The sequence below is a fragment of the Cetorhinus maximus genome, chromosome 20, assembly GCF_964194155.1.
Source record: "Cetorhinus maximus chromosome 20, sCetMax3.hap1.1, whole genome shotgun sequence".
Taxonomy (NCBI): Eukaryota; Metazoa; Chordata; class Chondrichthyes; order Lamniformes; family Cetorhinidae; genus Cetorhinus; species Cetorhinus maximus.
The window spans coordinates 22,811,159-22,837,917 of NC_135898.1; the positions used below are offsets into that span (position 1 = coordinate 22,811,159).

Consider the following 26,759-nt stretch of genomic DNA (forward strand, 5'->3'; position numbering starts at 1 on the left):
CCTCACTGAGATGCGGAGACAGAGAGGAGTCACCTCAGCAGCATCTTCTAACAGGCAAAACACAGATTTCCCACTGATGCCTGCCCTTTTCTTGACCATTATGCCAGGGATTACAAAGGTTGGAGAACCGTGAAACCCCTCTTTGAGTCCCTGACACACTGGTGGGAAGCGATCAAGGGAAACATCAAGAGGTTTTTTCATACTCAAAGGCACCAAGAAAGCTAGAAAGGAACAGAGGGAAATGTCCCGACTCCAGAAAAACATGCAGAATCTGCTCCGGCTGCGGTCGATGGGGGTCGATGTCAAGGAGGAGCTCCAAGAGGTGAAGAGCCAGCAAGCCTCGCACTTTGCCTCGGAGGCCTCCAAGATCATCTTCCGTTCCAGAGTCCGCTCCGTGGAGCAGGATGAGACGTGCTCACGTTTCTTCTTCCAAAAGGTACACAGAGAGAGCTCTGTGATCAGCAGCCTGAAGGAAGAAGACGGCTCAGTAAAGTCATCACGGTCCGACATTTTGAGGATCAGCAAATCCTTTTATGCCGGATTGTATGACGTGAAGCCCACGGACAGCACGGCCTCCCAGTCCTTCCTGTCCTCTATCACGGAGGTCTTAGACGACAGTACGCGGGAGAGCCTGGACAAACCGCTAACTCCTGATGAACTGACTAAGGCCCTCGAGTCCTTCGAGAAGAGTAAAACTCCCGGAAGCGACGGCTTGCCGGCGGAGTTGTATTCGGCTCTGTGGGACTTGATCGGCCCAGACCTGCTAGGAGTGTACGAGAGTATGCTCCTGGCCGGTAGTATGTCAGAATCCATGAGGAAAGGCATCATCACCCTCATCTACAAGCACAAGGGGGAAAGGGAGGAAATTAGAAATTGGCGACCCATTTCACTGTTGAATGTGGACTATAAGATTCTGTCCAAGGTCATCGCCAATCGGGTCAAATCCGCTCTGGAATTGGTGATTCACCCTGACCAGACCTGCTCTGTGCCAGGCAGGAAGATCTCTGACAGCCTCGCGCTGCTCAGGGATACGATTGCCTATGTACAGGACAGGGGTGTGGATACCTGCCTCATCAGCTTGGATCAGGAGAAGGCCTTTGACAGAATATCGCACACCTACATGGTGGATGTGCTCTCCAAAATGGGGTTTGGGGAGGGAATTCGAAATTGGATCCAACTGCTCTACACTAACATCAGTAGCGCAGTCTCAATCAATGGGTGGGAAACAGATAGCTTTCCGATTAAATCTGGAGTCAGGCAGGGCTGTCCTCTCTCGCCTGTTCTTTTCGTGTGTTGCATAGAACCCTTTGCCGAGTCCATCAGGAAGGATCCGGGCATAAGAGGAGTGACGATCCCAGGCAGTGGAGGCACTCAGGTAAAAGCCTCCCTGTACATGGACGACGTCGCCGTCTTCTGCTCGGATCCGCTGTCGGTGCGCAGACTGATCCACATCTGCGACCAGTTCGAACTGGCCTCGGGAGCCAAGGTAAATCGTGGGAAGAGCGAGGCCATGTTCTTTGGGAACTGGGCTGACCAATCCTTTGTCCCCTTCACTGTCAGGGCTGACGGCCTGAAGGTGCTGGGGATATGGTTCGGAGGGACCAGGGCATGCGTTAGAAACTGGAAGGAGCGAGTGGCTATGGTGAAAAGGAAACTGGGCATGTGGGAGCGACGCTCCCTCTCCATTGCGGGTAAGAACCTGGTCATCAGGTGTGAGGCACTCTCGCTGTTGCTGTACGTGGCGCAGGTCTGGCCCATTCCACACTCCTGCGTGGTGGCGATCACCCGAGCCATCTTCCGCTTTATCTGGAGGTCAAAAATGGATCGTGTCCGCAGGGACGCGATGTACAAGCCTCTAGATAAAGGGGGAAAAAATGTGCCCAACATCGCCCTCATACTGATGGCCACCTTTGTGTGTGGCTGCATCAAGCGGTGCGTAGACCCTCAGTACGCAAACACCAAGTGTCACTACGTGCTGAGGTTCTACCTGTCCCCGGTGTTGCGAAGGATGGGTCTGGCCACGCTGCCGCGGAACGCTCCAAGTAGTTGGACCGTGCCGTACCACCTGTCCCTCGTGGAAAAATTTATGCAGAAAAACACCTTTGACCACAAGTCCATCAGGCAGTGGTCAGCACGTAACGTCCTAGAGGCCCTGAGGGAAAAGGAGAGGGTGGACCCTGTGGGATGGTTCCCCGAGCAGACTGTCAAAGTCATTTGGCAGAATGCCTCATCGCCAGAACTTTCCAACAAGCACCAAGACGTGGCTTGGCTGGTGGTGAGAAAGGCCCTCCCCGTCAGATCCTTCCTACACGCCAGGAGTCTCACCCCATCTGCACGTTGCCCTCGAGGTGGCTGTGGTGGAGAAGAGACCGTTGTTCACCTCCTTGTGGATTGTGCCTTTGCAAAGAAAGTCTGGAGAGAGATGCAGTGGTTTCTGTCGAGGTTCATCCCGAGCAGTTCTGTGACACAGGACTCTGTGCTCTACTGGCTGTTCCCAGGGACACACACCGAGACAAACATCAACTGCAGCTGGAGGATCATCAACTCGGTGAAAGACGCGCTTTGGTCTGCCCGAAACTTGTTGGTCTTCCAGCACAAAGAGTTGTCCCCGACCGAGTGTTGCGGACTGGCACAATCCAAAGTCCAGGACTACGTGCTGAGGGACGCGCTAAAGCTTGGGGCAGCTGCCGCAAAGGCGCAATGGGGAAGGGTCGCTGTCTAAGACCTTTCTGCCACAGCGCACCGAGAGACTGGGAACTGTTTAAAACCCCCTCGGGCTGTACAGCTCAAATGAAAGGCTGTAAATGATTGTAATATTGTTTGTACTGATGCACCTGGTGATACATTTTGTAAAAGTTGAACCGGATTGTACCCTTGTAATGGTGTTTTTGAAATGGTTTGGAATGTGGTTGAAGATATTTTATGAATGAAGTATATTTTTGCAAAAAAAAAAAAAAAAAATTATGCCAGGATACTTACCTGGCAGGGGAGAGACCATGATCATGGTTCTGCCAAGGCAAGGTCGGGAAGCAAATGCTATAACCAATCGAAACCCATACCATGGGTTATCTAACACCGTCCGAGTCACGGTGAAGAACAGCGAAGGAGGAGCACCTATGGATCGGGCCTTCTTCGCCAGGAGGATCCTGTTGAAGGCGAGCGGCTTTGAAGCTCCGGAGATCTTCACCCTGCAGGACTTCCCCCAGCGCTGGATGTTTCGATGTGACGTTCAAGCGAGTGGCAGACTGCATCAAGCTCCTGAAGGTGTTCGAGGAGAAGAGAGACCTGCCGGAGATGAAGATCCTGACAGCGGAGCCGCTCTTTGCTCTGCCGTTGCAACGGGACCGGGTGGTGAGTGTGCATCTTTACAACCCCTTCGTCCCTGTCGCCGACGTGCTCACCTTCCTCACCAGGTACTTCGATAAGGTTGGGAGCTGCACCGAGATTCGAGACGACTTGGGGATCAGGACAGGCAAACGCCAGTTTAAGGTCACGCTAAAGACCGACGGTAAGGGAGCCATTTTCCACCCTCCTTCCAGATTCGCTATCGGGGGAAACCGTGGCTACCTTGTCTACGCTGGGCAACCCAAACTTTGTCGCTCATGCGGCAAGGCTGGTCATGTGGCGGCCAACTGCAGCGCCTCCCTCTGCAAGATCTGCAAACAGGAAGGGCACCAGACAAAAGACTGCAAACAGGCTAAGTGCTGCAACCTGTGCGGCGAGGCAGGCCACCTCTACAGGACATGCCCCAAATGCTGCCGTACTTCTGCACAGGCAGCCAAAGCCAACGAGGGGAAGCAGAAGAAATGTTTCGTGTCACTCCAACCACCAAGGCCCCCAGGGAGCTCAACGGGACAAAGGAGGACACAGAGAGAGACAAGGTGGAGGAAAAGATTGAAGCAACAGATAGCCAATCAACAGCACTGCCCCCTGAACCTCCCAATCCTCAGGAGAGCAAATCAATGGAGGAGGAGGAGGCAGCAGTGGAAAAGCAGCAGGAGGAGTGGCAGACGGTGAAGAGAGCCAAAAGGAAGAAGGAGCGAAGAAGAAGCAAAGCCACTTCCCAGACAAGCGGAAAGAGGCGTCTCCCATCCGACATGGATGACAAAGGCAGCAGCTCTTCGGATGAAGAAGTGCTAGGGCGGCACCGACAGAAGAAGCGGCAAAGCTCCAGGGCATTGGAGGACGAGACACCCGAGCTCCAGAACATTGGAGACAACAAGGAGACCAGCGCACCCCAACTTTGCCTGCAACCCGAGGAGGCCAGTGCACCCCAGCTCCGGGAAGCCGGGAACAGCGACGCCCCAGAGGGGGTGAGTTTTGGAGAAGCTTCTCCAGCAAAGGTCATCTCAAAACCCGCTCTCTACGCGAACCCCCAGATGCCACCTGAGCAGAACACAGCCAAGGAGAACTACCTCAGCCCATCCAAAGTGAAGGAATTTGAGCTCACTACGGGTATGAAGGAGCAGACTAAAGGTCTGGGACTCTCAGAGACAACGGGTTTGGTAGGAGAATAAATGCTTTAAAATGGGTTTAAAGATTGTATCCATAAATGTGCGTAGCATTAAATCTACTATGCGATGTGTTGCGACCTTGGACTACCTTGCCAAGGTCAAAGCTGACCTGTTGTTTCTGCAGGAATGTGCGATACTGCACCTCAGCTCCTACAGGCAATGGTCACGATGGTGGTCCCATGGGCCATCGATCTGGTCGGGCGGAAACGACTCTCGGTCCTCCGGCCTGGGTATTCTGCTGCGGGGAGGCAACTTCACCGCCTCCGAGGTTAAGGAGGTGGTGGGCGGGCGCCTCCTCGTAGCAGACGTAATGTACAAGAATGCTCCACTCCGGTTAATTAACGTGTACGCCCCGTCACAAGGGCCGGAGCGGCTGGAGGTTTTTCAGCAGCTCCCACTGCTGCTGGTGACCTCCAGGCCGGTCATTCTTGGCGGTGACTTCAACTGCATCATCGATGCGGCTGGACGATCCAGCAGGGCCGGCAGCAGATTGGACGCTACGTCCAGATCCCTGATGGAAACAGTTAAGGATGCCAAGCTGCACGACGTCTTCAGCAACCCTGCAGACGGAGCGCAGCGTAGATACACCTGGTCGCAGCCAGACGGGTCCATTCGTTCCAGGATAGACTTCCTGTTTGTGTCCCGTGCATTCACAGTCAGATCCACCGACGTCAAGCCGGTGTTTTTCTCTGACCACTGCCTCCTACTGGCGGACTGTCACTTAGAGAAGGACCAGAGGGTGGGCAGGGGGGCATGGAAGCTAAATGTGCAACTGCTGACCCCAGAGAACATTGAGGAGCTCAAGAGGGATTACAAAGGTTGGAGAACCGTGAAACCCCTCTTTGAGTCCCTGACACACTGGTGGGAAGCGATCAAGGGAAACATCAAGAGGTTTTTCATCCTCAAAGGCACCCAGAAAGCTAGAAAGGAACAGAGGGAAATGTCTCGACTCCAGAAAAACATGCAGAATCTGCTCCGGCTGCGGTCGATGGGGGTCGATGTCAAGGAGGAACTCCAAGAGGTGAAGAGCCAGCAAGCCTCACTCTTTGCCTCGGAGGCCTCCAAGATCATCTTCCGTTCCAGAGTCCGCTCCGTGGAGCAGGATGAGACGTGCTCACATTTCTTCTTCCAAAAGGTACACAGAGAGAGCTCTGTGATCAGCAGCCTGAAGGAAGAAGATGGCTCAGTAAAGTCATCGCAGTCCGACATTTTGAGGATCAGCAAATCCTTTTATGCCGGATTGTATGACGTGAAGCCCACAGACAGCACGGCCTCCCAGTCCTTCCTGTCCTCTATCACGGAGGTCTTAGACGACAGTACACGGGAGAGCCTGGACAAACCGCTAACTCCTGATGAACTGACTAAGGCCCTTGAGTCCTTCGATAAGAGTAAAACTCCCGGAAGCGACGGCTTGCCGGCGGAGTTGTATTCGGCTCTGTGGGACTGGATCGGCCCAGACCTGCTAGAAGTGTACGAGAGTATGCTCCTGGCCGGCAGTATGTCAGAATCCATGAGGAAAGGCATCATCACCCTCATCTACAAGCACAAGGGGGGAAGGGAGGAAATTAGAAATTGGCGACCCATTTCACTGTTGAATGTGGACTATAAGATTCTGTCCAAGGTCATCACCAATCGGGTCAAATCCGCTCTGGAATTGGTGATTCACCCTGACCAGACCTGCACTGTGCCAGGCAGGAAGATTTCTGACAGCCTCATGCTGCTCAAGGATACGATTGCCTATGTACAGGACAGGGGTGTGGATACCTGCCTCATCAGCTTGGATCAGGAGAAGGCCTTTGACAGAATATCGCACACCTACATGGTGGATGTGCTCTCCAAAATGGGGTTTGGGGAGGGAATTCGAAATTGGATCCAACTGCTCTACACTAACATCAGTAGCGCAGTCTCAATCAATGGGTGGGAATCAGATAGCTTTCCGATTAAATCTGGAGTCAGGCAGGGCTGTCCTCTCTCGCCTGTTCTTTTCGTGTGTTGTATAGAACCCTTTGCCGAGTCCATCAGGAAGGATCTGGGCATAAGAGGAGTGACGATCCCAGGCAGTGGAGGCACTCAGGTAAAAGCCTCCCTGTACATGGATGATGTCGCCGTCTTCTGCTCGGATCCACTGTCGGTGCGCAGACTGATCCACATCTGTGACCAGTTCGAACTGGCCTCGGGAGTCAAGGTAAATCGTGGGAAGAGCGAGGCCATGTTCTTTGGGAACTGGGCTGACCGATCCTTTGTCCCCTTCACTGTCAGGGCTAACGGCCTGAAGGTGCTGGGGATATGGTTTGGAGGGACCAGGGCATGCATTAGAAACTGGAAGGAGCGAGTGTCTATGGTGAAAAGGAAACTGGGCATGTGGGAGCGACGCTCCCTCTCCATTGCGGGTAAGAACCTGGTCATCAGGTGTGAGGCACTCTCGCTGTTGCTGTACGTGGCGCAGGTCTGGCCCATTCCACACTCCTGCGTGGTGGCGATCACCCGAGCCATCTTCTGCTTTATCTGGAGGTCAAAAATGGATTGTGTCCGCAGGGACGCGATGTACAAGCCTCTAGATAAAGGGGGAAAAAATGTGCCCAACATCGCCCTCATACTGATGGCCACCTTTGTGTGTGGCTGCATCAAGCGGTGCGTAGACCCTCAGTACGCAAACACCAAGTGTCACTACGTGCTGAGGTTCTACCTGTACCCAGTGTTGCGAAGGATGGGTCTGGCCACGCTGCCGCAGAACGCTCCAAGTAGTTGGACCGTGCTGTACCACCTGTCCCTCGTGAAAAATTTTATGCAGAAAAATACCTTTGACCACAAGTCCATCAGGCAGTGGTGAGCACATAACGTCTTAGAGGCCCTGAGGGAAAAGGCGAGGGTGGATCCTGTGGGATGGTTCCCCGAGCAGACTGTCAAAGTCATTTGGCAGAATGCCTCATCGCCAGAACTTTCCAACAAGCACCAAGACGTGGCTTGGCTGGTGGTGAGAAAGGCCCTCCCCGTCAGATCCTTCCTACACGCCAGGAGTCTCACCCCCTCTGCACGTTGCCTTCGAGGTGGCTGTGGTGGGGAAGAGACCGTTGTTCACCTCCTTGTGGATTGTGCCTTTGCAAAGAAGGTCTGGAGAGAGTTGCAGTGGTTGCTGTCGAGGTTCATCCCGAGCAGTTCTGTGACACAGGACTCTGTGCTCTACGGGCTGTTCCCAGGGACACACACCGAGACAAACATCAACTGCAGCTGGAGGATCATCAACTCGGTGAAAGACGCGCTTTGGTCTGCCCGAAACTTGTTGGTCTTCCAGCGCAAAGAGTTGTCCCCGACCGAGTGTTGCGGACTGGCATAATCCAAAGTCCAGGACTACGTGCTGAGGGACGCACTAAAGCTTGGGGCAGCTGCCGCAAAGGCGCAATGGGGAAGGGTCGCTGCCTAAGACCTTTCTGCCACAGCGCACCGAGAGACTGGGAACTGTTTAAACCCCCTCGGGCTGTACAGCTCAAAATGAAAGGCTGTAAATGATTGTAATATTGTTTGTACTGATGCACCTGGTGATACATTTTGTAAAAGTTGAACCGGATTGTACCCTTGTAATGGTGTTTTTGAAATGGTTTGGAATGTGGTTGAAGATATTTTATGAATAAAGTATATTTTTGCAAAAAAAAAAGACCATAATGCCAGGATATTAGCCTAATGGCAACCAACATTATTCAATTGTGTCCAACAAATGTCTCGTCCACTGGGAGACATAATTTCCCAAGTTTCTAACTTTAACCTTATGTAGTGAAACATCCTACCCTTTATATTCTATTCTTCCAGTGATACAGGCGAACACTCCATTAACATTTATAATTATTTCTCTGTCCCTGAGCATAATAGTGCCCGCTGGTGGTCATTCATGTATGTATTTAAGTCAAACCGGGTTAAACTAGTTTCATTTAGTACCAGACTCCCCGCTGTATACACACAAGTGCTTTTTGCTCTGAGGTTGGTCCTTCTGACTTGGACTCTAGGCGTGGGACTTGGTTCTTAGACTGTAGACATACTCTCGTATCTGCACTCATTACTTCTAAACAGGTTACAGAGTAGGCACCTAGCTCTTAGGCATGATTCCAACCTCCCTCTCTCTCTCTCTCTCTCGAGTCAGTGGTACATCATCATCTACGTTGTACATTAGCATATCCCATCTGCTAACTCTTTATGCTACACTTTTGTCCTGCAGAGATATCACACTGACCACTATGTTTTAGTGATCGGTGTACAAGTACCTGTAAATCTCCTTGGACCTCCGCTGTTCCTAGCTGTTCACCATTGAGAGAGCACTGCTTTTTTTTTTTAAACTCTGGTCCAAAATGGGTGACTTCATGCTTTGCTGCATTGAAATTAATTTGTCACAGTTCGTCCACTTTCGATCAAAGGTTTTTGTAATTTAATGCACCAGTCTACACAAGCTATTGTTCCACCAATCATAAAAAGCACAGTGAATAGTTCAGGCCCCAGCACAGATCCTTGTGGGACATTGCTTCCAATTCAAGTACACCCTATCACACCTATCTTCCAACTCCTAGCCAGATCAATACTGTGCCTTCGATTCCACGAGCTTTAATTTTCGTTCTTGTGTCTTCTGTCACTAACCTGCACACTTCCCGTTATAAAAATCTCTCTCGATCAGCCTTCCCCCATCAATGGAAATAACTCAGTTCTGAAAATCTCAATAACTGAACCCCCTGAAAGTTATGTAAAATGAGAGCTCCTAAGACCCACAACCCTGCACTCTCCCTTACTTACTCTCACTCTCATCCAACCCAAATCGAATGCAGAGGAACGCAATTTCCATTCAGAGTCAACAGAATAGTTATAGCACAGAAGGAGGCCATTCAGCCCCATTGTGTCCATGCCAGCTCTCTGCAAGAGTAACTCACCAAGTCCCACAGCCCTTGCCTTTTCCCCAAAGACCCACAAATCTTTTCTCTTCAGATAATTATCCAATTCCCTCTTGAAGGCCTCGATTGAACCCTGCCTCCTCCACACTCTCAGGCAGCACATTCCAGACCCTAACTGCTCGCTGCGTAACAAAGTTTCTCCTCATGTCGCCAATGCTTCTCTTGTCAGTCACCTTAAACCTGTGCTCTCTGGTTCTCGATCCTTCCGTCAATGGGAACAGTCTCTCCCCCTCTACACTGTCCAGACCCCTCATGATTTTGAATACCTCTATCAAATCTCCTCCCAACCTTCTCTTCTCCAAGGAGAACAGTCCCAACTTCTCCAATCTATCCTCATAACTGAAGTTCCTCATCCCTGGAACCATTCTTGTGAATCTTTTCTGCATTCTCTCTAATGCCTTCACATCCTTCCTAATGTGCGGCGCCCAGAGCTGGACACAATGCCTCCAATTGAGGTCAAACCAGTGTTTTACACAGGATTATCACAACTTCCTTGCTTTTGTACTCTATGCCCCTCTTTATAAAGCTCAGAATACCGTGTGCTTTATTAAACACTTTCTCAACCTGTCCTGCCACATTCAATGATTTGTACACGTAGACACCCAGGTCCCTCTGCTCCTGCACCCTCTTTAAAATTGTAGCCCATTGCCTCTCCCATAGTCTTCCTACCAAAATGAACCACTTCACACTTCCCCGCATTAAATTTCATCTGCCACCAACCTATGTCCTTTTGAAGTTTATCACTATCCTCCTCACAGAAGGAATCCAAAACCATCAGTTAGGGGCAAAGTGCTTTTGGAGACCGAGATGGTCAGGTTCAGTCACTTTGACTGACTTCACTGGGACAATATGAGGTGATGCATCAATGAAATACTTTGCTGTTCTCGGCAGTACAAAGCAAGATCCCACAAAGTCAGCAATCACTTCACCCGCTTTTGGGAGGTGGAGATTGAGAGAGGTTCGTGGGTTAGGACACTGGAAGAACTCCCTGTAGGCCTACTCTACATCGGTGTTCCTTACCTGAGTGAAATCTCACTCACCTTGGGGTCTCATCGTTGTGACATCTCAGCCATCTGTACGAGTCACTGTATCCGCCATATTCACTGTAGCGCTGCGCTCCTGAAAGTCAGACAAACGGTTTCAGTCTCTGGTTAAACTGTGCCTCTTTGGGTGATGTCGGGGATTAACTGGCCAGTTTAGGCTTCCCCTGTGAGTGACGGCTCCCTCCCCATCCCTCCTGAAGATGCAGGCTGTGGGCACACTCTGCCCTCCCAATTCTTGGTCCCAACTGCCCACTCTTTTAGCATGAGTGAGCCATCGCTCAGTATTGGCAAGCTATTTGACTGTGGAGGCAACCAAGCTGGTTCCAACCCAATGCCCACATGTTCACACATTTCCAGCTGATTTCCACCCGCTCCCCCCCTCCCCACCATGCCGGCTGACACAGCGGTTATGTGTCTGGACTAGTAACATAAGGAAGGAAATCTGCCATCCTTACCCAGTCTGGCCTACATGTGGCTCCAGACCCGCAGCAATGTGGTTGCCTCTTAAGTGCCCTCTGAGACGGCCACTCAGTCATACAGCGTGACTATAAGCAATGGACAAAAAGTGATGCTCAAGTCCTGAGAAGCAACTTAAAAAAAAGCTCCCCGAAAATGGTACATTTATAGAGCGCCTACAACAGAGCACCCGATCCCGCAGCACTACAGAGGCAGAAAGGGTGGTAATCCGAACTTCAACCCTGTCTTCCAGATTTTGACTCTCTCATTCATTTTTAGTTCAGGGCCTGAGCTCTCCCGATTCCGAGCTATTTGACAGTGGGTTCGGGCGGGGTTGTGGGGTCGTCGGTGCTCGCTGCACAAAGTAACCGCACTGAGACAGCCGAGCCCTCACCAGTGATAACCAGACACTCGTTGTCAGCCAGTTTCTCGGTGAAGAGCCGAGCCACGATCAGCTCTGGGTTGATCAGAAATCGGATCTCTTCCTGGACAAGGCCGGATCCCAGAACCCCACCGCCCACCATCGGAGAAGCAAAATCCACCTAGGACCAAGAGGCACATAGGTTACAGTGTGCATTACTTCAGGGTTCAGCACGTAAACTGGAGATTCCTGTAAAAAAAATACATGAAAGACTTGCATTTATATAGCACCTTTCGCAACCAACCGGCATCTCAAAGTGCCTTACAACCAGTGAAGTACTCTATGAAGTGCAGTCACTGTTGGAAACGTGGCACCTAATTTGTATACAGCAAACTCCCACAAACAGCAATGTGATAATGAGCACTTAAGATTGTTTTTGTGATGTTGATTGAGGGATAAATATTGGACGGGACACCAGGGTAAAACTCCCCTGCTCTTATATCGTTTGGCAGTACAGAACTTGCGTGTTGCTGAAAGAAGAGACGTTCTGTCTAAGCTTTTCGTCTTGCACTCATCAGGACAGATCGCAAGAATACCAACAATAAAGGGAACAACAATTTATACTTCATAAGAAAAGAGTGCTGATTGGTTAGCAAGTGGACTCTGATTGGTAGAGGCATTGCCATGGAGGATGCATCAGGGTACAGTTAACTACCAAGCTTGTGTTCAAATTCAAACCAGGCAGGTCGAATCTGATTGAGGTCAAGGCTTTGCCATGGGGAATGAACCAGGGAATGGCTTTCCCCAAGCTTTTGTTTAGTTGAGAAAGGCGTACTGCATGGACATGTTCCTCCTATATGCAAAGGACAGGCCCTATATGTAGCTTCTAGCATGTATAATTGAGCCACACTGCCGGCCGACTGATAATCTTAAATTGGCTTTTAGTGTAATTCTTCACAATCAGGATTGTTTAGCAAATGTTGTCCAATCACTGGATCACATCTAATGTTGGGCACTATGTTTCAAGTTTGCAAGCATGGGCTGGTTGGGTACTTTGGGCAATGCGTCTAGCAATCAGAGTCCGCTTGCCAACCAATCAGCATTCTCTTCTCATAAACCAGCTTATATTTCACCTCTCTTCTATTTTTCCTTAGTTCTGTTGAAGAGTCATAGGGACTCGAAACATTAACTGTGTTCCTCTCCACAGATGCTGTCAGACCTGCTGAGTTTTTCCAGGTACTTTTATTTTTGTTTTGGATTTCCAGCATCCACAGTTTTTTGCTTTTCTCTTCTCATAAACTGTTACTGTTGGTATTCTTGCGATCTGTCCTGATGAGTGCAAGATGAAAAGCTTAGACAGCATGTCTCTTTTTTCAGCAATCCCCCGCTCTTCTTTGAAATAGTGCCATGGGATCTTTTACGTGGGAATCTTTCACTTGAAGGGACAGACGGGGTTTCAGTTTAACAATTCATCCAAAAGACAGCGCCTCTGACAGTGCAGTGCTCCCTCAGCACTGCACTGAAGTGTCAGCCTTCATATTTGTGCTCAAGTCTCTGGAGTGGATCTCGAACCCATGACCTCCTGAGTCAGAGGTGAGAGTGCCACCAAATGAACCGCTGCTAAAACAACAATTTGCATTTATATAGCACCTTTAATGCAGTAAGCCATCTTGAGGTGCTTCGCAGCTGCATAAATCAGATAAACATTGACACCGAGGCACCAAAGGTGACCAAAAGCTTGGTCAGATAGGTGCCTATTGAAGGAATGTCTTAAAAGGAGGAGAGATGGAGAGGTTTAGGGAGGGAATTCTAGAGCTTAAGGCCTCGGCAGCTGAAGATACGGTTGGCAGTGTTGGAGTGATTAAAATCAGGGACATGCAAGAGTGCAGAATACAGTCTGCTTGAAAAAGTGTGTGTATGTAATGCCTTTTCTGTCTTAGATATCCAAGAGAGTGTTGCAGTCAATGAATTGCTCATGTTCCTGATGCAGTTTAGACGGAGAAATCTTTTTTAAAAAATATGTGCTCATGCGGGTGTTGACCAGCCGGAATGTGTTGGCAGAAAGAGACAAGGGCACTGAACTTATTTTTTTTTTTAAAAGAACCACTGGGCACAATAAGGGGGGTGGGGGGTGGGGGGGAGCAGTGGGGCTGACATTCTCAGAGAGTGAGGGTCAAATGCCCCGCAGCTTCTCAAAGTGGGAGTGCAAATAGCATTAAAACCTCGGCGCAGGCCCCTTCCCAAACCGTGGGTCCCAACCCCTCTGAGGCTTTAACGGTTGCCGTGGAGCTCGCACTGATTTCTGAGAGGAACCTTTAAATCTCTATGGGGGGTGGGGTTTGGTTTTTTTTGGCCGTTGATGGGTGTGGCCCGGCAGACTGCCCTCGGGGGGGCCCCGTGCCTGTCAGACTGCCCTCGGGGGGCCCCATGCCTGTCAGACTGCCCTCGGGGGGCCCCGTGCCTGTCAGACTGCCCTCGGGGGGCCCCGTGCCTGTCAGACTGCACTCGGGGGGGCCCCGTACCTGTCAGACTGCACTCGGGGGGGCCCCGTACCTGTCAGATTGCACTCAGGGGGCCCCGTGTCTGTCAGACTGCCCTCGGGGGGCCCCGTGCCTGTCAGACTGCCCTCGGGGGGCCCCGTGCCTGTCAGACTGCCCTCGGGGGGGCCCCGTGCCTGTCAGACTGCCCTCGGGGGGGCCCCGTGCCTGGCAGACAAAACAAAACAGCCGGTGAATAGCCAGACGCTTGTTTATCCCTTTGAAGAAATCCTGCCTCTTCGTCAACTGCCCCAACGCTCAACTTCTGTCCACACTCACCCCTTGACCCCCTCCCCCAAATTTTCACTCTGTGGGGGGTGGGGTGACACCGAGTCTGAGGCATTAAAGTGGGGTCACACCGGGAAAACGTTTGCGGGGGGTGGGGGCGAGCAAGGGCTTAGTGAGTGCCGGTTACCTGCAGTTCACCTTGTTCCTCCTCCTCAATCCTTCCCTCACTGCTGACCCTAAGTTGCGTCAGTTTACATGGAGATCTGAAGCAAGCAGAAACAATCGTTGGTACAGGCGGCGGTTAGGCGCCTTTGGTTACACAGGTGCCGGGCGAGAAGCCAGATGGCACACGATTTAATATGAATACAGGCCGCACCCCACCCCACCCCCACCACAATGGCTAAGATTTTCCAGCCCCCCACCCCCCCCACTGCAATGGATGCGGTGGGCCAGCCAAATGCCCATTGACTTTCGGCGGGACCGGACGATCCCGGCGGCCAGCAGGGCTGGAAAATCCCGCTCATTATCTCTCTCTCCGTCTCTGAAAGTTGCGGAATTCTCACCTGGTCTGCACAAACAGTGTCCCCCCTCTGTTAAGCAAGCCTCCAATGATCATTGTCCAGGCTTTGGCATTGCGTTGCCAGATTCTCTTTGGAGGACATATCACCCAGCAACAACTTATATTTATATAGTGCCTTTAACACAATAAACCATCCCAAGGTGCGTCACAGGGGCATTGTAAAACAGCACTTGACACCGAGCCACATTAGGAGATTATTACGTCAGACGACCAAAAGCTCGGTCAAAGATGTAGATTTTAAGGAGTGTCTTAAAGGAGGAAGGTGAGGTAGAGAGGGGGGAGAGGTGTAGGGAGGGAATTCTAGAGCTTGGGGCCCAGGCAGCTGAAGGCACGGCCACCAATGGTGGAGAGATTAAAATCAGGGACGCTCAAGAGGCCGGAATTAGAGGAGCGCAGAGATCTCGGAGGGTTGTGGGGCTGGAGGAGATTACAGAGATAGGGAGGGAGGGGAGAGGCCATGGAGGGATTTGAAAACAACGATGAGAATTTTAAAATTAAGACGTTGCTTGACCAGGAGCTGGTGTAGGTCAGTGAGCACAGGGGGTGACAGGGGAACAGGACTTGGTGTGAGTTAAGACATGGGCAGCAGAGTTTTGGATGACCTCAAGTTGACGGAGGGTAGAATGTGGGAGACGAGCCAGGAGTGTGTTGGAATAGTGGAGCCTAGAGGTAACAAGGGCAGGGATGAGGGTTTCAGCAGTAGATGAGCCAAGACAGGGTTGGAGTCAGGAGATGATACAGAGGTGGAAATAAGTGGTCTTAAGTGATGGTGCAGATGTGAGGTCGGAAGCTCATCGCTAGGTCAAATGTGACATCAAGGTTGCAAACAGACTGGCTTAATCTCAGACTGTTGCCAGGGAGAGGAATGGAGTCGGTAGCTAGGGAACCGATTTTGGAGCAGGGTCAGAAACCAATGGCTCCAGAATTCCCAATATTTAATTGGAGGAAATTTATGCTTATCCAGTACCGGATGTTGGATAAGCAGTCTGGTAATTCAGCAAGTGGAGGAGTTGAGAGATGTGGAGGAGAAGGAGAGCTGGGTGTGGTCAGGGTACGTGACCAATGCTCAATTGCATCCACAGCTGATGTTTACAAGGGTATTTCCAGTAGGAGGATGCTGGTTTATGCCTAGGTTTCATAGGGATGGGAGGAGGCCATTCAACCCCTTGACCTTGTGTTGCACCATTCTATCAGATCATGGCTATTCTGGACCTCAACTCCATTTCCTCTACATCCCTCAATCCCCTTACCCAACAAATCCACTGATCTGCCTCAAGAACAGCATAGCCTTTTTGTTGGAGGGAGGAAGAGAATTCCAGGTCCACCTCCACCTTTTCCTTGAAAAGTTTGCTTCCCAATTTCCTGTTCCCAAAGGAGATGCCGTGAAATGTAGACCCCGGCGACCTCCACTCTCGCCTCTATAGGGGTTTTCAGCAACAGGTTTTGGATAAATGGATCAACAAATGGCGAGAAGGTCTCTCCCTGCCATTTGCCCTGGTTTGGCAAGGCTCTGCTCTGGATCCCTATCCTAACCACACCAATATTTGGCCATAAAAAATAGGCACCCGATCCATCACTTAAACATTCACTCCAGCTCCTCCAATCACAGATTCTGTCTCTCCCATAATCCAGCCCGTCCAATCACAGATTCTGTCTCTCCCCCATGCTCCAGCTCCTCCAATCACAGATTCTGTCTCCCCCATGCTCCAGCTCCTCCAATCACAGATTCTGTCTCCCTCATGATCTAACTCCTCCAATCTCCAATCAGTGTTCTGATGTGTAGAAAAAGTTGGGAGTCCAGTCAATTCCAAACAGCCCAACCTTCAACGCCTTGAGTTTGCTTTAGTAACATTAGGCTGGGGGGTATGTGGGGTGGGGAGGGGGTGGTGAATGAGGGGAAACTGTTTAATTGCTGTTGAATTCTTGGTTGCCTGCCCAGCATTAAGTCTGTCCTTTCTTTAGTATCCTTTACTGGAGGCTTTACCTTCAAGGAGCCCCTGAAAACCAAAAAAGAAGCCCTGGAGAAAATCTCAAAAAGACCCCTGGAGGAAAACTTCTTTTGACCCCTGGTACCATCCATAAGATGCACTCCAACAGCTCACCAAGGCTCCTTCGATGGCCCCTTCCAACTCACGACCTCTACCACCTGGAAGGAAAAGGGCAGCAGATGTATGGGAACACCACCACCTGCAAGTTCCCTTCCAAGCCATTCACCATCCCGACTTGGAAATATATCACCGTTCCTTCTCTGTCGCTGGGTCAAAATCCTGGAACTCCCTCCCTTACAGCAGTGTGGTGTACCTACACCACAGGGACTGCAGCAGTTCAAGGTGGCTCACCACCCCCTTCTCAAGGGCAATTAGGAATGGGCAACAAATGCTCACATTCAATGAATGAATACAAAAAGGAGGTCACTTCTATTAAGTCCATACCGGCTCTCTGTAGATCAATCCAGTCAATCCCACTCCTTTTATTTGTTGTTAAATAACAAAATGTAACAGAAGAGTTATTGGCAGCACAATTCCAGCATGAACTCAATGGGCTGAATGGACTCCTCCTGTGCCATAATGACTAAGACACAGGACTTGAGACGCTAAAGCAGGTGAGGCAGGTAGAATTCCAACTTGGCAAATTTAAAATGCAGCTTATGTTATGAAAATGAGGGAATTATACAGGGACAAATTGGCATGGACACATGAGACCAGGATTTATGTTCTTGTGGACTGGAACTGCACACAGACAGAGATTGGAAGATCCACCTGGTTGCACAGCTTCTTCAGCTCAAAGGATTTTTACCGCAAATCGTGCTTCTGCAATCTTCTATACCACTTTAAAAAAATATTGCGCCCCACAAAACTAGCCACAGTCCAAAGGACAAATCAATGACCATGGTAAGTTTCCGTTAAATTGTCCCCCTCTGCTGCCTTCTAGCTCTGTAGCCACAGTATTTATATGGCTGGTCCAGTTCAGTTTCTGGTCAAAGGTGACCCCCAGGGTGTTGATAGTGGGGGATTCAGTGATGGTAATATCATTGAATGTCAAGGGGAGATGGTTAGATTCTCTCTTGTTGGAGATGGTCATTGCCTGGCACCTGTGTGTCGCGAATGTTACTTGCCACTTGTCAGCCCAAGCCTGGATATTGTCCAGGTCTTGCTGCATTTGGACATGGACTGCTTCAGTATCTGAGGAGTCATGAATGGTGCTGAACATTGTGTAGTCATCAGCAAACATCCCCACTTCTGACCTTATGATGGGGCGGGGGGGAAGGTCATGGATGAAGCAGCTAAAGATGGTTAGGCCTAGGACACTATCCTGAGGAACTCCTGCAGTGATGTCCTGGAGCTGAGATGACTGACCTCCAACAACCACAACCATCTTCCTTTGTGCTAGGTATGACTCCAGCAGATTTGATTCCAGTTTTGCTAGGGCTCCTTGATGCCACACTTGGTCAAATGCTACCTTGATATCAAGGGCAGTCACTGTCACCTCACCTCGGGAGTTCAGCTCTTTTGTTCATGTTTGAACCAAGGCTGTAATGAGGTCAGGAGCTGAGTGGCTCTGGTGGAACCCAAACTGGGCATCAGTGAGCAGCTTATTGCTAAACAAGTGCAGCTTGATAGCACTGTTGATGACTCCTTCCATCACTTTTCTGATGATGGAGAGTAGACTGATGGGGTGGTAATTGGCCAGTTTAGATTTGTCCTGCTTTTTCTGTACAGGACGTATCTGGGCAATTTTCCACACAGCCGGGTAGATGCCAGTGTTGTAGCTTTACTGGAACAGCTTGGTTAGGGGCACGGCAAGTTCTGGAGCACAAATCTTCAGTACTATTGCCAGAATGTTGTTAGGGCCCACAGCCTTTACACTATCCGGTGCCTTCAGTTGTTTCTTGATATCACGTGGAGTGAATCGAATTGGCTGAAGACTGGCATCTGTGATTCTGGGGTTCCTCTGGAGAATCAGATCAGCCATGATCTTAACAAATGGCAGAGCAGGCTTGATGGGCGGAATGGCCTACTCCTCCAAACTCGTTAGTATATATGCATGTTCATATTGAAAGTAAAATTTTAAGATTAAAATTAAAACCTTGAAATTAAGTACATTTTAGGTACAAGGACACTAATCGACAATTTTAAAAGCTTTTGAATTTTAAAAATTTAGTAAGAATCTGACCAATATAATTAGGGAATGGTTCTTTTTTTTTTAAAACCCATTTTCCATTATTTAAAATTTTGTTACTCAAAAATGGTGGACTATCCACTGATTAAACAACTTACTTTTTATGATAAAACCATTTTCAGCTGTATTCATCACCTGGTTACCACTCTTAAACCTATTAAGGGACTTTTTTTTCAAGAAGAATGTTTTTCCTTTACACGGTGACATTGTAAAACATTGCCTGGGTTACAGCAGAGTCTACATTCGGTAATATGCAAGTGAGCCAAGCAGAAACTTGGGAAAAATATTCTTCTTAAAACTAGCACAATTTTGCGTGCAGTCTGCCCCTAGGTCAGCAATCGCATCCAAAGTGGAAACTCTCGTCCAAGATTTTTTGCCTATATAATGTAACTAGATTTAATTTAATTGACTTAACATCGGACGATCATTAACCAGAGGACGCAGATTTAAGGTAAATGGCTAAAGCTGGGGAGATGAGGAGAATTTAAGAAGAAAACGCACCCAGTTGCTATGATCCGGAATGCCAGATAGGAAGCAGATTCAACAGTAACTTTCAACAGGGAATTGGATAAATACTTGAAAAGGAAAAATTTGCAGGAATGCAGGGAAAATCAGGGGTGAGTTGGACTAACTGGGTAGCTCTTTTAAGACCCAGCACCGGCACGATGGGCTGATTGGTCTTCCATGTTGTAAGATTCTGCGATTCTATAAAATAAATTGGTTTTGGAATGACAAAGAAATAGAGATTGACAAAACTGAAGCGTTATGGTCTACAGCTTTCAAAGTATATTGAATTCACTAACCTCCTCCAATCAACGGAATCATTTAAGCAGCATCTTTGAAATGTAACCAGTCCCGTGGGCACTAGCAGGAGGAAGGTGAAGATTAATATTAAATACTGTGATGATTGAGAATATTTTCATTCATTTATTAATGGTCAAAATATAAACTCAGTCCCACAATCGACCAAGAATGACCGACAGACAAAATTATTCTTGGTTCATCTTTGTGAACTTCAGTGTTTAATTAGCCTGCAGCTAAATGGGTTTGTTTCAGAGAATGTGACTCAGGAACCAAGGGAAGGAAATTTAAGAACAATGGGGGCAGAAAGGGAAGTCAATAAATATTTCAAAGAGAAAATTTTATTAAGAGCTTTATTAAGTCACAGGTGCAATTTAGTTGCCTGGAGGTGGGCACCTGGTGGCAGGCCACTTTGTAGATGGGCCCCCCTGCCAACCCCCAATCCTGACTGCTGAATCTATTTCTTAAAGATTTAAATAGTCGGAGAAAGAGTGCTTCCATTTTGAAGCACCCTCTCTCTGACTTACCTTCCTCTCAAGCTGGAGGACCTCTGATTAGCCCTCCAGCTTTGAGAGACAGCTCATCATCCTCAATTGGACAGTGAACCTGTCTCCATGACAGTTAAGGGGGCACCCTCGTAAAAGTCATGAAGGGTGACTGCTCCCACCACCGCCACCCCCCTCCCCGCCCCCCCCACCACCGCCACCCAGGGGTGTGTGCAGGGACTTGAGTTGTCCGTCCCAAGGGGAAATTCAGCCCTACACGTGTGCGGAACAGGAGTCTACATCTGGAATTAAGTGAATAGTTCCTTCAGAGTGTTGTTATTTTGTAGAGAGAAAGGGGAGACTTGGGATGAGATGGTAGGTTTCAAGGACAGAGGTACAATTTTCTGAGGGGTTGGGTGTGACGAGAATCAGATTAGAACAAGACTGGAGGAGTGAGAGGTGATCCAATCAATTCTGAAAGGGTTTGACAGGGTAGGTGCCAAAAGGTTGTGTCACCTAGCTGGGGAATCTAGAATACAGCGGGGGGCACAGCCTCAGGATAAGGAGCCGATCATTTCGGACTGAGATGAGGAGAAGTTTCTTCACTCAAAGGGGTGTGAATTTTGGAATTCTCTACCCCGCGGACTGCGGAGGCTACGTCCTCGAGTATATTTAAGGCTGAGATCGAGAGGTTTTTGGATATTAAGGGAATTGAGGGATATGGGGATAGTAGTACAGGAAGGCGGAATTGAGGTAGAAAGCATCAGCCATCGGATTGAACGTTGGAGCAGGTTCGAGGGGCCGAATGGCCTACTCCAGCTCTCATTTCTTATGTCTTGAGTGCAGTTTTGGCAAGGGAGTGGGTCAGCACCTGAGGACCACTTTTAATGTCACCTATCATTGGGTCGGGGGGGGGGGGGGGGGGGGTGGCAGGAAGGGAGTGTTGGGCAGGGGTGGAAATAAGTGGCACAGGGGTGGGGTGGCTCTTGTGAACAAGATGAGCTCAGAGAGGGTACGAGGGGAGGCACAACAGAGACATGTGGTTTAGAAGCAGGGCAGGAGAAATTCGAGGTGGGGGAGGAGGCAAAAGGAAGAGGTAGGGGAAGCAGCAAAGGCAGACAGTGAGTGCTTTTAATCCTGGTAAGCAGAATAGAACACTGACGTATCTCATCTAAAGTCTTCCATTCAGACTGAACCCCCACGCCAATTGAACATTGTACACCGGGGAAAGTAACTCCCACGTTAACTCTCATTGAGGAAATGTCAGGTCAAGACTGTCTGAACCAAGTCAATATTCCTTTATCTGCGCGGGGAAGGCACAGCTTCAAGCTGCAGCCCACACAAACGATCGAGCATCAGAACTGAGCCCCTAGGAGCTCCCCCAAAATGTAGCGCCACTTACTGTTTTCTGTAACCATGCTGAAGTAACAGAAAATGGTCTTCAGTTTCTCCGACATCCTCTGTGAGAAGTTCGCAAATAACCTGCGGACAAGGAAGAAAGTTGTGTCGTCAAACAGTAGGAATGGCGATAATTCCAGCTTCCGCCTCGAATCCATCCCACTTCAAAGCCTGTTGAAAGTATGGAAGTTTTTTCCTGCTGTTGTCTTTTTGAGGGGGGGAGGTTTGCGGGGATCGGGATAATCAGGCAGGATTCAGGACGTTCTCTGTAGGCTTCAGGACCTCGTTGTCATGGTTAATTGGGGGTCAGAACGCCATAGTGAGGAACAGTCGCCCTGCTACAATAGTCCCCGAATTGGCCAATTAGTGCTTCACTGTCCTTAGGGAGGGATGGGAGGAGGCCTTCAAGCATGGAAGATGCACACTTCAAGATGGGTGCACCCTCTCTCCAACATTTTTAACTTTATAATGAAAACCGACTGGAAAACTCCAGTCAGCCTCCGAAAATCAGCCTTAATAAAGAGTGAAAGAAAGTCTTGCATTTCTATGGTATCTTTCATGACCACCAGACATCTCAAAGCACCTCACAGCCAATGAAGGTGCTTTTTGAAGTGTAGTCACTGTTGTAACGTAGGAACCACAGCAGCCAATTTGCCCACAGCAAGCTCCCACAAACAGCAGCCTGATAATGACCAGATCACCTGCTATGGTGATGTTGAGGGATAAATATTGGCCAGGTCGCCGGGGATAATTTCCCAGTCTGCATCGAAATTGTGGCCATGAGATCGTCCACCCACCTGAGGCGCCACACAGGCCTCAGTTTAACATCCTACCCAGGAGACAGCACCTCTGCCAGTGTGGCACCCCCTCAGGGCTGCCCTGGGAGTGTCAGCCTGGGTTTTATGTTTGAGTCTCTGGAGTAGGGGCTTGAACCCACGACGCTTGGACTCCGAGGCCACCGCGTGCTACTAGATGCTATGCATCCGTTTTGTTCGGGCAATTGCTGACCTGCTGAAGTTGATGTCCGGGAAGCTGTGGTACTCTGAATTCGGTTGTGTGCTGTTGCGATGTGGAAAGGTGCAGAAGAATGCGTTGGCCAGTAGGCAGGCGATTTGCTCCTGGGACATGGTGATGGCGTGGGCCCTTCTTTGTTTCAAGAGCGGAATGGGCTGAAACAAGAAAATAAAGAGGGGAAGTGCCTCACTGAAACAAGCTCACTCCAAGAAGGACAAGAAGCAGGCCTTTTGGCTCCTCAAGCCTGCTCTGCCATCCCATACAATTTTACTGATTGTCTACCACTGCCCCATCTTCCGCACTACCCCCATACCCCTTGATGTCCAAAAATCTATCACTCTCTGCCTTGAATGTCCTCAACAGCTCTCTTCAAAGGTTCACAACCCTTTGAGTGAAGACATTTCTTATCTCAGTCCAAAATGGCCGAACCCCTGGCTGCAGGAGGATCTAAATACACCCTGAAGCTGATCCTCCATCTTGAAGTCATTTTTGTTGGCACTGTTTCCAGCTATTTTTGTTTATCAACTTCCCCTAAATCTTACTCCTTCCTTCCTTGAAGATATCGTTGAACCTTACAGCAAAGAAGGAAGGCATTCTGCCTATGATGCCTGTGCTGGACTCCTTGTTGGCGTCCTGTCACTGTTGACTTGTCCAAGTGCTCATTCTTCATCTCTACAGTGAGCACTGGGAGTCTGCTGAACCACTGGGGGGTCTTGGTCACCCACCTTGATCCCATTTGTTGAGGCCAGTCTCGTTCTCTCCCATTCTCCATGTACAGGTGCTTTCCAGGACCCAGACCATTGGTGGGACTCAACTTATGAACAGAATATCCATGTTTATGTTTCCTCATCCTTATGAAAATATAAGGCCTGCAGCGTTGAACTCTCCACAGATTTGCAAGAATGCCAGGTGTACAGTTGTTTACATAGGGTGTCCGGCACAGAAACAGGTCATTCGGCCCATCCTGTTCATAACGGTGTTTCTGCCCCACTCGAGCCTTCTCCCATCTTTCCTCATCTAAATCTACCATTCTAACCCTCTATTCCCTTCTCTGTCATATGCTTTGTCTCGTTTCCCCTTAAATACATCGAAACTATTCACTTCAACCATTCCCTGTGGTAGCAAGTTCCACATTCTCACCACTCTCTGGGTAGAGAAGTTTCTCCTGAATTCCCTACTGGATTTCTTGCTGACGATCTTATATTGACGGCCTCTAGTTCTGCTCTTCCCCATAAGAGGAAACATTCTCTCTGTATCCACTCGATCAAAACCTTTCAGAATTTTAAAGACCCCGATTAGGTCACCCCCTCAGCCGCCTTTTTTCGAGAGAAAAAAGACCCAGCCTGTCAATCCTTTCCTGATATATAACCCCCACATGTTTCTGGGATCATCCTTGTAAATCTTCCCTGAACCCTCTCCAGTGCCGCTATATCCTTTTTATAATATGGTGACCAGGACTGCACACAGCGCTCTCAATGTGGTCTAACCAAGATTCAGTACAGGTTTAGCATAGCTTCCCGACTTTTCAATTCCATAGATGGTTAGTGCTAACCTTGGAACATTGTTCTGGTAACTGTAGAGCCAGTTTCGCCATGCCTGGGAGGAGAGTTCCCAGCAGATACTGACGTTCACTATCAGGCAACTATGAAGAAACAAAAAAGAAAGGTCAGAAGTCACATTAATGCTAGAATGATGCAGGTGGGGAAAATGCCAAGTAAGCTTAGGTACCAACCCCCACACCTCCTAGCCCCACCACATACCACATGACCCTTAAGTTGGGCCCCCAAGGATTGACCCATGACCCCTAGGATTGACCCATGACCCCTGGGATTGACCCATGACCCTTGGGATTGACCCATGACTCCTAGGATTGACCCATGACCCTTAGGATTGACCCATGACACCTAAGATTGACCCATGACACCCCCCAGGACTGGCCCCAGGTGCTTTGCCACGAAAATAAATAGTAACCAATGTCTCCAGAAGTCCTGAGCCCAATTCAAGAGCTCCAGCTGAGATCAGTTGAGAGAGAAGGGATTGAATCTGGAATCGTCCCCAGCCGACATGTTCGCACATCTGGAGTTACTGAGGCATTACCAGAACTTCCAGAACTGGTTCCAGTTTATTTTGACCCTCTTCCTAAAATGATAGTGAGAGAACAAGGTTTAACCTTACCTGGTCGAAGTGTTGGTGAAGTCCAGAAAATCTCCAAAGATGGGCATACTTTTGATTGTATTCTTTAATAGCATTCTGTGAAATCGATAGAAAGGATTGTTAACACATCAAACACAAACAAACATGCTGGTGCTTCACCTTCTCCCCTCCTGAAGGTATTTTTTTTTAATTCTTTCACAGGTTGTGGGTGTCACTGGCTGGGCCAGCATTTATTGCCCATGCCTAATTGCCCTTGAGAAGGTGGTGGAGAGCTGCCTTCTTGAACTGCTGCAGTCCATGTGGTGTAGGTACACCCACAGTGCTGTTAGGGAGGGAGTTCCAGGATTTTGAGCCAGCGACAGTGAAGGAACGGCGATATATTTCCAAGTCAGGATGGTCAGTGACTTGGAGGGGAACTTGCAGGTGGCGGTGTTCCCATGTGTCTGCAGCCCTTGTCCTTCTAGGTGGTAGAGGTCATAGGTTTGGAAGGTGCTGTCTAAGGAGCCTTGGTGAGTCGCTGCAGTGCATCTTGTGGATGATACACATTGTTGCCACACTGTGTTGGTGGAGAAGGGAGTGAATGTTTGTTGATGGGGTGCCGATCAAGTGGGCTGCTTTGTCCTGGATGGTATCAAGCTTCTTGAGTGTTGTGGGAGCTGCACTCATCCAGGCAAGTGGGGAGTATTCCATCACACTCCTGACTTGTGCCTTGTAGATGATGGACAGGTTTTAGGGAGTCAGGAGGTGAGTTACTCTCCACAGGATTCCCAGCCTCTAACCTGCTCTTGTCGCCACAGTATTTACATGGCTAGTTCAGTTCAGTTTCTGGTCAATGGTAACCCCCAGGATGTTGATAGTGGGGATTCAGCGATGGTAATAAAAAGGCAAAACTAAAAGATACCATACTAAAGTTACAACGATACTAAACCAAAATCTATGGATTCCTCCAATTCTGGCCTCCCCGATTTCCATCACTCCACTATTGGTGGCCGTGCCTTCAGTTGCCTGGGCCCTAAGCTCTGGAATTCCCTCCCTACACTGCTCCACCTCATTAAAGAAGTTCATTAAGATCCATCTCTTCCCTTTCTCAGTATCGTTTCATGTGGCTCAGGGTGAAATTGTGTCCAATTGCGCCCCTGTGAAGCTGCATGATGTCTACATTAATGGTAGTATACGATATGAGTGAAAGTTGTTGTTGTATTCCGCTATCTGCTTCCTGCAGCTCGACTAAAAACAATTCCATCCGGAGCCAGCGTTTCCTTCAACTATCCTGCTGCCACCCACACTGAATCTCACACTCTTCCAACAGCAGCAATTTTACCACACACAGCTAATACGTACGCTATGGCGTTTCAAGCGCTCATCTAAATACTTAAATGTTGTGAGGGTTTCTGCCTCTACCACCCCTTCAGGCAGTGAGTTCCAGATTCCAACCACCCTCTGGGTGAAAAAATCTTTCCTCAAATCCCCTCTAAACCACCCCCTGCCCCTTATCTTAAATCTATTCCCCCTGGTTATAGACACCGCTGGTAAGGGGAAAAGTTTCTTCCTATCTATGCCCCCCATAATTTTGTATACCTCTATCAGGTGCCCCCTCAGCCTTCTCTGCTCTAAGGAAAACAGCCCTAGCTGATCCAGTCTCTCTCATAGCCGAAATACTCCAGCCCAGGCGACATCCCGGTGAATCTCCACTGCACCGTCTCCAGTGTAATCACATCCTTCCTATAGTGTGGTGACCAGAACTGCACACAGTACTCCAGCTGCGGCCGAACTAGCGTCTTATACAGCTCCAACATAACCTCCCTGCTCTTATATTCTATGCCTCGGCTAATAAAGACAAATATCCCTTATGCCTTCTTAACCACCTTATCTACCTGTGCTGCTACCTTCAGGGATCTATGGACATGTACACCAAGGTCCCTCTGATCCCCTGTACTTCCTAGGGTCCTACCATTCATTGTGTATTCCCTTGCTGTGTTAGTCCTCCCTAAGTCCATGCTGCTTTTATCCTGCCTAAGTCCATGCTGGTTTTATCCTGCCTAAGTCCATGCTGGTTTTATCCTCCCTAAGTCCATGCTGGT

The 26,759-nt window shown here is 49.3% G+C and overlaps 1 protein-coding gene and 1 long non-coding RNA gene across 2 annotated transcripts in view; both read right to left on the reverse strand.

Annotated features, from left to right (window-relative positions):
• The window catches only part of LOC144694973 (uncharacterized), a 125,528-nt gene that overhangs the window by 7,389 nt on the left and 91,380 nt on the right, over positions 1-26,759 (reverse strand). The gene's annotated exons all lie outside the window — the stretch shown is intronic.
• Positions 1-26,759, reverse strand: part of LOC144694969 (poly(ADP-ribose) glycohydrolase-like) — a 38,609-nt gene that overhangs the window by 7,260 nt on the left and 4,590 nt on the right. The window contains exons 4-11 of the mRNA XM_078565791.1: positions 24,700-24,774; positions 24,077-24,166; positions 22,519-22,679; positions 21,515-21,594; positions 19,630-19,690; positions 14,255-14,330; positions 11,336-11,483; positions 10,483-10,561 (exon numbers count right to left, since the gene is read on the reverse strand). Of these exons, the coding sequence (XP_078421917.1) occupies positions 10,483-10,561; positions 11,336-11,483; positions 14,255-14,330; positions 19,630-19,690; positions 21,515-21,594; positions 22,519-22,679; positions 24,077-24,166; positions 24,700-24,774 (770 nt within the window). The remainder of the gene's footprint in view (positions 1-10,482; positions 10,562-11,335; positions 11,484-14,254; positions 14,331-19,629; positions 19,691-21,514; positions 21,595-22,518; positions 22,680-24,076; positions 24,167-24,699; positions 24,775-26,759) is intronic.